At 39.0% G+C, this 11,179-nt stretch overlaps 1 protein-coding gene across 1 annotated transcript; it reads left to right on the forward strand.

Annotated features, from left to right (window-relative positions):
• Positions 1-995: 995 nt before the first annotated feature.
• On the forward strand, positions 996-11,099 carry fam151a (family with sequence similarity 151 member A). The gene is made up of 8 exons (XM_036556056.1): positions 996-1,203; positions 2,136-2,285; positions 2,503-2,652; positions 3,675-3,834; positions 6,853-7,077; positions 8,124-8,260; positions 8,338-8,472; positions 10,471-11,099. The coding sequence occupies exons 1-8, from the start codon at positions 1,011-1,013 to the stop codon at positions 11,097-11,099; spliced, it is 1,779 nt and encodes a 592-aa protein (XP_036411949.1). The 5' UTR covers positions 996-1,010.
• The last annotated feature ends 80 nt before the right edge of the window (positions 11,100-11,179 follow it).

Consider the following 11,179-nt stretch of genomic DNA (forward strand, 5'->3'; position numbering starts at 1 on the left):
CAGTAAAAACTATTTACTGTCAATGTAAAAAATCTCACTTCATTTATTGTTTTATTTCATGCTGTCCATAGCAAGACAAAGATATTCCCACACTTGAACATGAACTCTTTAACATGATTCTACATCAATAGCACATTTATTGTACCTACATAGAGGAAATTTCTGTAAACGCAGCTGTTGAGCTGCACTGGTTGAACCATTTTTGATAAAACTGTTGATAAAATATGAACTACGTTTGATCGCCAAGATGTTTTTATTTTTTATGAGGGTGAAAATAAATATTCTTTGATAGACAGAATGGTGATGAAAATGCATACAAATTGAAAAACAAAGAGATGTTTTATTAAATGATTTGATATCAAATCCAATAACTATTTATCATCTAAATTTTGGATTCACATTCATTATTATTGACTCCTTCAACAGTTGATTTTGTTATTTTCTCTCCTCAAAGGCATCAGAACAAGCAAGGTACCCAAATCCCCCTGGACGGTAAAGTTCATGTGACATTTTTTTTCTAACTAGATAAATAACAGTTTTGTGGCCAAATAAATGATGACATCATACTACAATTACAACTTTTGCTGAACTGTGCTTTTATTATGTTATAATATTCGTATTATTTCACAAACATTAAGCTTCAGCTCGCACGCAATCACCTTGTTAGATCCTGTTTCTGCTTCAGTCTTAGGGACCGTCTCAAAATTACCAGACGTAAAAGGTAAAGCAAAGAAACCACTAAATCCGTTTTTGGCCAGTTATTTTCCACTCAGTACCCAAATATAAGATCACTCTGCTACCGGCACAGGCCTCGTAGTTTCTGTTTAATCCAAAGGCCAAGAATCATTTGCTGAAGTTAGATAACAACAGCCCACGGCGCTATCTCTCCACAATCACTGCTCTTTATGGTCCACTGATAAAGTTTACACTTTAAGTGATCAAGTGCCTCAAAGACGTTTACAAGACACACAGAGCGACAGACCATAGCAGCAACAACAAGGTCCAGCAAAATGGAAGAGAAAAAGGACGAAAGAGAAGAAAACAAACAGGATGAGGGAGAGAGTGAAGAGAAGGGAGCGAAGACTGTACTGGGGATTTTCAGCAGGCAGCAGTTCATCATGCTGTGTGTTGGAGTTGGTCTACTTCTGCTGCTCATCGTCATCACTGTGACCTCAGTGCTTCTGACCAGGAACTCAGGATCAGGTCAGCTTCTTAAATTACATTATATTTTTAAACATTCTGCAGACTGCTTAGTTATCATCTGCACTATGATATTGAAATTACTTGTTTTATGTAATATGATTGTTGTATGATAATTGGTATGACTTTATTTTGTAAAAGGTTCTGTAAAATAATGTAGATTTAAACAGTATAGACATAAGATAATGTGTGTGTGTGAATGTTTTATGTTTTATTCAATAGTTTATTTAAATTTTATGGGAAAAACAAAGGTTATTAACTGATAAACAACATATTGTAATTATCTCTTTATGGTAATTTCTTGCCCTGCTTTAAATGATCAGTCCTCATTCTTGAGGCTGTAAAGCTGTCATTTTAGCATCATCTATAGCTCTGTTAATCACTCTGTTTACATCTAAAAATTCTTAAAGAGTTGCGTATATAACGTTTGTGTGGTTGTATGTATCAAAAATAGGCATAATTCATAATTCAGTAATCATAATTCAGTATTTCATGATCATTTTCCAACTTCTCTTTATCAGTTAGAATTAAACAGGCTGTTTTTGTTACTGTGCCTTTAAAGCTGATATATGTAAATGAGCTCTGTTCTGATTGGCTGCACTGTATTGTGCCTCTTTTAAAAAGCAGTCCGAGCTGAAACACTCCTTATAGCTTCAGCGTGAGTGGGCAGGGCTAAACTTCTTGAACAGCTACACATCCTTTCAGACCCACAGCGCTGAGTCGTCTTCTCACAGTGGAAGGATGGACAGAAACACCTGTGGATGTTTTCAGATCTGAAGCAGCTTGATTTTCTCCTCTCTCTCAGAGATGAAAGCTTTAAGTGCTGTTTATCTGATGAGGGCAGTTTTGGTGTCTACTATGTCTTCCAGGTGGTTGTTAGGAGAACCATTTTCTCAGATGTATAATGATATATATGTGGTTATTTGTGTCCTTAGGAGGCTCGGAGACCATGGTGTCGTTCCCTACAGATGGAGATATGCTGGAATTTCTCCTCCAAAATGGAGAGATTCAGGAGAAGGATGGGCTCTATGCCACATGGTATCACGCTGCAAACAGCAAAGCCGAAATGAACGAAGCTCTGAAGAGTAAATAGTACTTTTTACATCTTGAAGTATCTCTTGAACTAAAGCCACATTTCAAACTGCACTATTATGTAACTAGTGAAGACATTACTGCTGTGGCTCTTATCAAAGTCAGAACACTATCTAGTGGTGACAAGATAAGCAGGTACTATTATCTATTCAAATGCAGTGTCACTTCATATAAAGCCCAAATAATCACGCTGCTAATCAAACACATCAGGTGATGTCATGATTCTGGAGGCTGATGTGAACGTTGAAGGCCATGACACCGTCAACGAAACCAACATTCCAATCATGGCCCATCCACCAGACGTCTACAGCGACAACACTTTGGAAGAGTGGCTTGATGCTGTACTCAAATCTAAGAAAGGTGAGGAACCAATAATAATAGGGTCATTCTCCATTTGGAGGGGAAACCATGTCACAAAGGTTGCAGGGCTTAAAAAGATGCTTAAAATATGAGGCACAGCTCCAAAAGTCAGTATGTCCATTTACACAGTTGAGCTACGGTTAAATAAGACTTTTCTCTTATGATTCTCTGATTTTTCTCTTTTTATCCTGTTTCATAGCCGCTCTGCATCTGTAAAACAGGTCATCACAAAACCAGTTTTCAACATTTGAGAAACCATTTTTAATATAAAACAATATTTTTAAGAGGTTTAATTTAGGAATTTGTATAAAACAGATTCATGTTTACTTTTTATATCACTAACATTATACTACATTTAAAAAATATGTATTTTATCTAAAAAATTTATTTGTCACAGAGATTTTGGTCACTGGTGCTATCAGGACTCTTATATTACATTTTAACACAGTATTTTCAGCTCTATTAAACTGCTTCTTTGGGTCGAGGCTCATCAGAGAGGAAGCGCCTCGAGGCCTGATAAGGCGAGTCACACTCGCTCACTATATTTCATTAATTTCTTAATAATTTTGTTTATCAGGCAGCTCATAACTTCTATATGTCACTGGTGTTATGTGCTTTAATGGCTGGATAATTAAAATTTTGTTAAAATAATGCCAAATATGACTTTTATTACTGATTTTAAATAGTTACACAAAGTCACCTGACCGACAATGAGTCAGCCAATTTACAAAATCCTCAGTTTTAACCAGAATGTCACTGGAGTCACCATCACTGGTGTTACACCATATTCATACAACACCAGTGACTGTAAAATATGTTTGAAACTAAGCTCCCTTTTTTGCATATATGAGAAGAGGAGATGTTAATGGACACATTAAGATTATTTAGTTTTGAGATCAAAGAAATTGATTTTTAAAAAAGGTATCCACCTGAATTCCCACTCCAAATGCAGACTGACCCAATAGAGGTGTGTAGTATGTTGTGCCATTTTTTGTTCCAAATAACTTTTTTCCTCTGAATAGGAATAAAGCTGGACTTTAAAAGTCTTCAGTCTGTAGAACCCTCACTCGATCTTCTGAGGATCAAGAATCAAACCGGAATAAACCGTCCTGTATGGATAAATGCTGATATTCTTCCGGGCCCAAATGTTCCTAGTTTCTGGCCTGTGGTCAACGCAACTCGGTGAGAAGATAACAAATACATTTCACATTGATTTAGTGTGGATGCATTAACACTTATGTGTATTATAATGTTGCGAATGTGTATAAAGTCTTTAAATACTAGAAATATCCACATTGCCAGTTTATTAGGGAAGCTGCACCTACCCAGTAGCATATTTTGGCCTCCTTTGGCCTTCAGAGCTGCATGAATTCATCTGGACATGGATTCCACAAGATGCTGGATCTGTTGTACCATGTGGAACCCACTTTTTGGTTCCCTAAAGAACCTTCCAGCAGGGGCAGACTTTGCACTAGGCAAAGGTAGGCAGCCGTCTAGGGCCCCAATGAGCCGAGGACCCCATTAAAATACTATTTCGATATACTGTATGTGTTGATGTTAAATAACCTATTCTGAAATTGATATACATTTTAAAAAATAGCTGTTATTTGATACTGTAGTGATTATTTTCAGTAATTTCAATGCAGCCTCACCCCTCAGTCATGGTTATAATGGACTCTTCCATGGTTTTATGTCATGACAAGACTGTGCAAAGACAGGCTGGCATGAACAAGACAAATAAGCGATAATCTACGTCATGGAAAACAGGTTCTTCAGTGTGATTTTCTGGATGTTGAGAAAAAATCAAGCCACCCAAGTGCAGCAGAAAAAACACAAAAGAGAGGAAAAGCTAACTTCATGTTTTCAGTCAGAACTGAGTGCTGAACAGGGTCAGCAGACCAAACATAATGCTAGGATTAATGTCAGTATTCACTCTCAGAACAAAAGGCAGTACACTGTCACTGGGACAGGACCCCTCTTATCACTGGGGTGGGACCCTCAAGGCTACATCTCAGTACCTTTAGTCAGGGAACATAACTGTACCATAATCCACTGAAATGATATGTTCTAAGCTGTACTGACTCCACACACCCCGTCTCGTCTCCAGGCTTTTATTTTACTGTTCTGTTTTAAAACATTCGGTTATGAAAAGGTACAAATACGAACTTTTCACCTGGAAAAACTTATTTAAGGTTCACAATCGGACCTTAAAACCACTGTTGTACCTTTGAGGGAACATTTACATTGTTTGTATCTTGATGAATGAAAAATGTACCTGAACAGAACCTTTATTTCTAACAGTGTAGATATCTCCAGTGCTGCAGTAGTTACTCTACATAGTGATTCATGGAAGGTTCTTCTCTCAAAATGTAATGAGATTACAGAACTTATTACTTTGTGGGAAAAATAATCTCATTATTTAACTTCTACATTACTCTGTACCAAATGATCTCACTATGTTGACAGATAATTTTGCTTGTTTCAAACATATTTCTTAGTAAAAATGTAATGATATAAGGCAAAAAATCTTAACTACCACTACTACTACTAATAATAATGATATAATTAAAAATAATCTTAGAATATTCTTAATACTACTACTACTACTACTTTTACTACTACTACTACTAATAATAATAATAACAACATCAATAATAATAATAATAATAATAATAATAATAATATAATTAGAAATTATATTAGAATATTCTTAATCTCAAAATGAGAAATATTAGATATATTGAGTAGATTTAAGATACCATTTTTTTGCATTGTATATGGCTGCACCAGACAGAAGACCACCAAATTTTAAATTTGCCTCTAGTTTTTTTTGGGGGGGGCGTGGGACTATCCTTGTGACCGGAAGGTCGCTGGTTCGATCTGCTGAGCCAACAGTATGTGACTGAAGTGCCCTTGAGCAAGGCACCCAACCCCCAACTGCTGCCTGGGTGCCGTGGATAGGGCTGCCCACTGTTCTGGGCAAGTGTGCTCACTGCCCCCTAGTGTGTGTGTTCTCTAGCGTGTATGTGGTGTTTCAGTGCATGGATGGGTTAAATGTGGAGGTGAAACCTCCCCGTTGTGGGACTAATAAGGGTCACTTTATCTAAAAACTTAATCTAATCTAATGTAGTTGTTGGCCTAGAGCCCCTGCTTTCCAATGCATGGTTCTTTAAAATCTTTTCTTAGTAGCCATAAAAGGAATGCAATGTTTTGGAAGCCCCTCTGTTTCTGAACTATGCACTTTTTTCTTCAATAATGTTGGTGGTTTATATTTTTCACTGAAAATGTGTTTGATTTACAAAACTGAACTGGATTTTTGCCTTTGTAGGTGAGCAAGCAAGTCAACATTTCTCTAAGTATTTTATTCAGTGCTGTTTGTTGTGTCGGTTGTGCAGGATTGTTTGATTTGCAGAAAGCTGCAGTTGTCCGTCTTTATCACGGCACAGTCGTCTTTGTGGGGAGGTGTGATTTGTTGTCATAGCAAGGGGGTTCTCACCCCTCTCCTTTCACCCCTCATTGCTCACTAGCAGCTCAACATAGTCACAACAACTCACATACAGAGAGACGACAGTGTCCTAGTTCATCCGATAGTAGACTTACAGGAAATAATGTTTTATTTGATTGTATTAATTAAAGATATTGGAGTCAGTAAATGTTCTGCCCATGGAAAGGCCACTAGGGGGCTGCAGAAAGAGGCTACAGTATTGGTTCTCAAATGAGTCCTCAAGGCCCCCTGCATGGTTAATATTTTTAGCTATATCCCTTTCTATTGAACCTCGAGTAAAGGGTTTGAGAACCACAGCTTTAAAGAACCGTTTGCAAATTTGGTGTGTGGGTAAAGAACCTTTTAAAGAACTCTCACATAATGTAAACTTTCTATATCAATCAAAGGTTTTTCCTAGAACTGTCAAAGAACCATGTTGGAACCTTTATTTTTAAGAGTGTGGTTGTTGTGAATTCGTTCTTGCTATGACAGCCTGAAAGCACGCCGTAAGCTTGAGATCCAGGAATGCATAGGCCATGGAAGCAATGTTCTTGGAACCATCCAATGAAGATATGTGCCTTGTAACATATTTCAAGTGTTCATCTGAATAAGCCTGAACTGTAGCCATGAAGGAATGATCTTGTTCAGAGACACCATGTTGTTAATAGTCTTCTGATTGGTATCTCAGCAGTTGCCTGTTCCTTGAAACCCACCAGGTTCCTGGACCTCATCCAGAAGAAGTTTCCAGATGTCACCATTTCACCAGGCTGGAAGGTTCTTTACATTCCCCTCTTCCCCAATGTGACATACACCCAGGCCATGGTGGAGGAAATGTATGACACTGTCAAACACCTTCCCCAGAAAATCACCTTTCCTGTTTTGGCAGTCATGGTCAAGAATGGATGGCCACATCTCAGCTGGCTCCTCAGCCAGTCTTCCAGGTACTTTAGCACTTGGGGATTTTGGAAACATTTCCCAATTAAATTTTATTTGATTGTCTATCCTGCTGAATTTTATATCTCTAACATTTTCACATAACACAAGTGCTCACTCACAGAAACAAGTGTAGAGCATGGTAAAGAAAAAAAAATGAAAATTTACCATATAGGTCTGCAGTTACAGACTGTGGTCCATCTGTTTCTCTGCATACTTTGTTACCCTGTTCTTCAATGGTCAGGACCCCCACAGACCAAGTACTATTTGGGTGGTGGATCATTCTCAGCACTGCAGTAACACTGACATGATGGTGGCGTGTTAGTGTGTGTTGCGCTGGTATGAGTGGATCAGACACAGCAGTGCTGCTGGAGTTTTTAAACACCTCAGTGTCACTGCTGGACTGAGAATAGTCCACCAACCAAAAATATCCAGCCAACCACCACCTACCACCTAAATAACACCTGCTCTGTGGTGGAAAATGGTTCTATAGAGAACCATGAACACTCCAAGAACCATTTGCGCGATTAAAGGCAAGGCAAGTTTATTTATATAACACCTTTCATACACTGCAGTCATTCAAAGTGCAGAACAGAGTTGTTTAAAAAAAAGTTAATGCAAACAGAAAAACCTAATTAAAAACAACATTAAAAACCTAATTAGAACAAGATCAAAATAATAAATTTAAAAGAGAAAAGCATTGAATTAAAAATCAAATTAGAAATTATATTATGATGGTTAAATAATCAAATAAAAAATTAAAAGTTAGATTAGGATAAAAAAGGGTTCTTTGCATCATAAAAGGGTTCTGCAGATTGATGGAGAATGTGCTGTAGATGGTTCTATATAGAACCTTTTTGAAAAAGGTGTTACATAGCACCCAAAAGGGTTCTTCCATTGTTACAATGTCAAGCTTGTAGCAAAAGAAGAACCATTTTGGGTGCTATATAGAACCCTTTTTCAAAAAAAAGGTTCTATGTAGAACCATCTATACCACATTCATGCACATTTTACATTTATTTACATTATATAATGTACTCTTGGTGTGTTCCAGGTTCAGTTTGACCTTGTGGCAGGGGGAGGACAACCCAACTCTGAATGACCTTCTCTTCATCAGGGACAACAGCAACCCTCAGCGCATCTATTACGACATCTATGAGCCTGTGCTGTCCCAGCTCAAAGAGGCTGCCAGTGAGTGCCATCAAAAACCTTTATACCCCATCCTGTCTTCTATACAGTAGCTAATGCTGATTTCCTGCACCACTCAGAGCAGAAAGACAGAGCCAGAAGGTTCTACCCAGGTGGGGACATAGTGGACTATTTCAAGCCTGCGAACAGCGATGGCCTAAACATCCTGTGGGAGACTGTGACCAATAGAGACTCTCTGCTCTCTTTACTCGAAGGTATGACAGATTAGAAAGAGATTGACTGTGAATAAAGCAGTAAACAGATCAAATTCAATGTTAGAAGAATTGAATTGACACCGATTTTTCGTTAACACTGTTCCCAGGACGTGTTGAGTGGCTTGAGTTTGCTTCTTTTGTTTTGCACTTTAGCTGCAAGGCTAATCTAGCTAACAAGTAATGGACATTTATACCCTATTAGCATTATACACAGATCAGGCATAACATTATGACCACCTCCTTGTTTCTACGCTCATTGTCCATTTTATCAGCTCCACTTACTATATAGGTGCACTTTGTAGTTCTACAGTTACAGACTGTAGTCCATCTGTTTCTCTGATACTTTGTTAGCCCCCTTTTACCCTGTTCTTCAGTGGTCAGGACCCCCATGGACCCTCACAGAGCAGGTACTGTTTGGGTGGTGGATCATTCTCAGCACTGCAGTAACACTGACGTGGTGGTGGTGTGTTAGTGTGTGTTGTGCTGGTCTGAGTGGATCAGACACAGCAGTGCTGCTGGAGTTTTTAAACACTGTGTCCACTCACTGTCCACTCTATTAGACACTCCTACCTTGTCAGTCCACCTTGTAGATGTAAAGTCAGAGATGATAGCTCATCTGCTGCTGCACAGTTTGTGTTGGTCATTCTCTAGTCCTTCATCAGTGGTCACAGGACACTGCCCACTGGACGCTGTTGGCTGGATATTTTTGGTTGGTGGACTATTCTCAGTCCAGCGGTGACACTGAGGTGTTTAAAAACTCCAGCAGCACTGCTGTGTCTGATCCACTCAGACCAGCACAACACTAACACACCACCACCACGTCAGTGTTACTGCAGTGCTGAGAATGATCCACCACCCAAATAGTACCTGCTCTGTGAGGGTCCGTGGGGGTCCTGACCACTGAAGAACAGGGTATAAGGGGGCTAACAAAGTATGCAGAGAAACAGATAGACTACAGTCTGTAACTGTAGAACTACAAAGTGCACCTATATAGTAAGTGGAGCTGATAAAATGGACAATGAGCATAGAAACAAGGAGGTGGTCATAATGTTACGCCTGATCGGTGTACAAACTCACTGAGGAACCCTCAGGGCCTTAAATGATTTCAAAGTCAATTTTAAGTCAATTTTAGTTCTACACCCTTAAAAAAAGATGGTTCCTTTTGGGAACCATTCCCCTAATGGGAATGATTTTAATTTGAATTTTAATTTTAACCCTAACCCTAGTCCTTTATAGAACCATTTCATGCTTCTTCTCATGGTGAAATGGTTCTTCAGATTGATGGAGAATGTGTTGTATATGGTTCTATATGGAACCTTTTCGAAAATGGTTTTATATAGCATCAAAAAGTGTTACGATGTCAAGCTTGTAACAATAGAAGAAGCTTTTTGGTGGTGCTGTATAGAGCCAGTTAAAAAAATAGACAGATAATAGAACCATTCTCTTTACTAAAGAACCCTTGAAGAAACACCTTTTTTAAAGAGTGTATGCCAGGGTTCTTTACTGAACTACAGGGTAAAACATACGATAGACTGGAAAGTTTTGTCTAAAATGGCCAAAGTTCATGTAAATTCCTGTTAGCTTAGTGCTAACATACTACTAGAACATCATAAGGGCGCTAGGAGAAATTAGCATTCTCACAGACGTGTTATTTTTGCTATAGACTTGCTCTGAAAGACGCACAGCTAAAAACAGTAGTAAGTGCCTTTTTGAAGCCTGAATTTTGTCCATATTTTCATTCACTTTTATAGATAACATTCATACAGTTTTGGAAGCAACATGCAAGTCTATTACTTAGCATCTTTACACAGTTTGAGACACTTTATGCTAATTGATGCTAATCTGACACTGTTAGCTACGTTAGCTCCAGTGCTAAAACTACAGAAGCAAACTTCAGACACCACTGTCTTGGCTCATCAACTGTGTTTCGGTAAGGAGGAAATTTTTTCACCATTTTTTCTTATTTCCTTAAATATTAATAGAAGCTTTTCTTTGTAGACAGCCCTGGTGGGATGATTGTGATTCCGGTAATATCTGGCTCAGGAACGCCAAAGATTCCAGTGGTTGAGGACTCTCAGCCAGAGCTGCCGCTACAAGACTGCTTGGCGCTGATCTTGGCCTCCAAAAAGCCATGGGGCATCTACCTGAGAGTCAAGTCTCAAAGCCAACTGGCCGTCTCACTGCAGTTACTTCGGCAGGCCTACGATAACGACCTACTGTACCACCCAACCTGGGTCAACATGGATGTGGCTCATGGAGCCTTCAGCGTTCGAGGCTATATCACAGGCCAGGAGTTTCTGAGGACCATTGACCAGAACTTTCCGTATGTGACTATAGCTCCGAGTTGGCCTCCAGAGGTTCTTCATCAGGGTTACACACCCCAGCTGGTGGAGGACATGTTAGAGCTTTTCCAGGGAACCTGGCAGGACGTCTCACTGCAGCTGCAGGCTGACCATCTGGAGAGGTCAAAGGATGGACTTGGAAGGCTACTTCAAAGCCAGTCACGTTTTTCTCTTACAGTGGAGCACAAGGCAGGGAAGGAAGAACTTAAAGATGGAACCCAGAGTTTGACGTCCGTCCATGAATGGAATAAACAGAGAACCTTTTACAACATACCGAAAGCATAGGGTCCATAATAGCAAGGCTGTCTGACTAGAGTTGGGCAATATTCATTTTTCAAAATGGACCAAACTGGACTTTTTAAATA

The sequence above is a fragment of the Colossoma macropomum genome, unplaced genomic scaffold (genome assembly GCF_904425465.1).
Source record: "Colossoma macropomum unplaced genomic scaffold, Colossoma_macropomum, whole genome shotgun sequence".
Taxonomy (NCBI): domain Eukaryota; kingdom Metazoa; phylum Chordata; class Actinopteri; order Characiformes; family Serrasalmidae; genus Colossoma; species Colossoma macropomum.

Coding starts and splice junctions, on each gene's coding strand:
- fam151a (XM_036556056.1), top strand. CDS start 1,011: ATGGAAGAGAAAAAGGACGAAAGAGAAGAAAACAAACAGGATGAGGGA. Junction 7,078..8,123: donor CTCCTCAGCCAGTCTTCCAG/GTACTTTAGCAC, acceptor GGTGTGTTCCAG/GTTCAGTTTGACCTTGTGGC. Junction 8,473..10,470: donor TCTGCTCTCTTTACTCGAAG/GTATGACAGATT, acceptor TTTTCTTTGTAG/ACAGCCCTGGTGGGATGATT.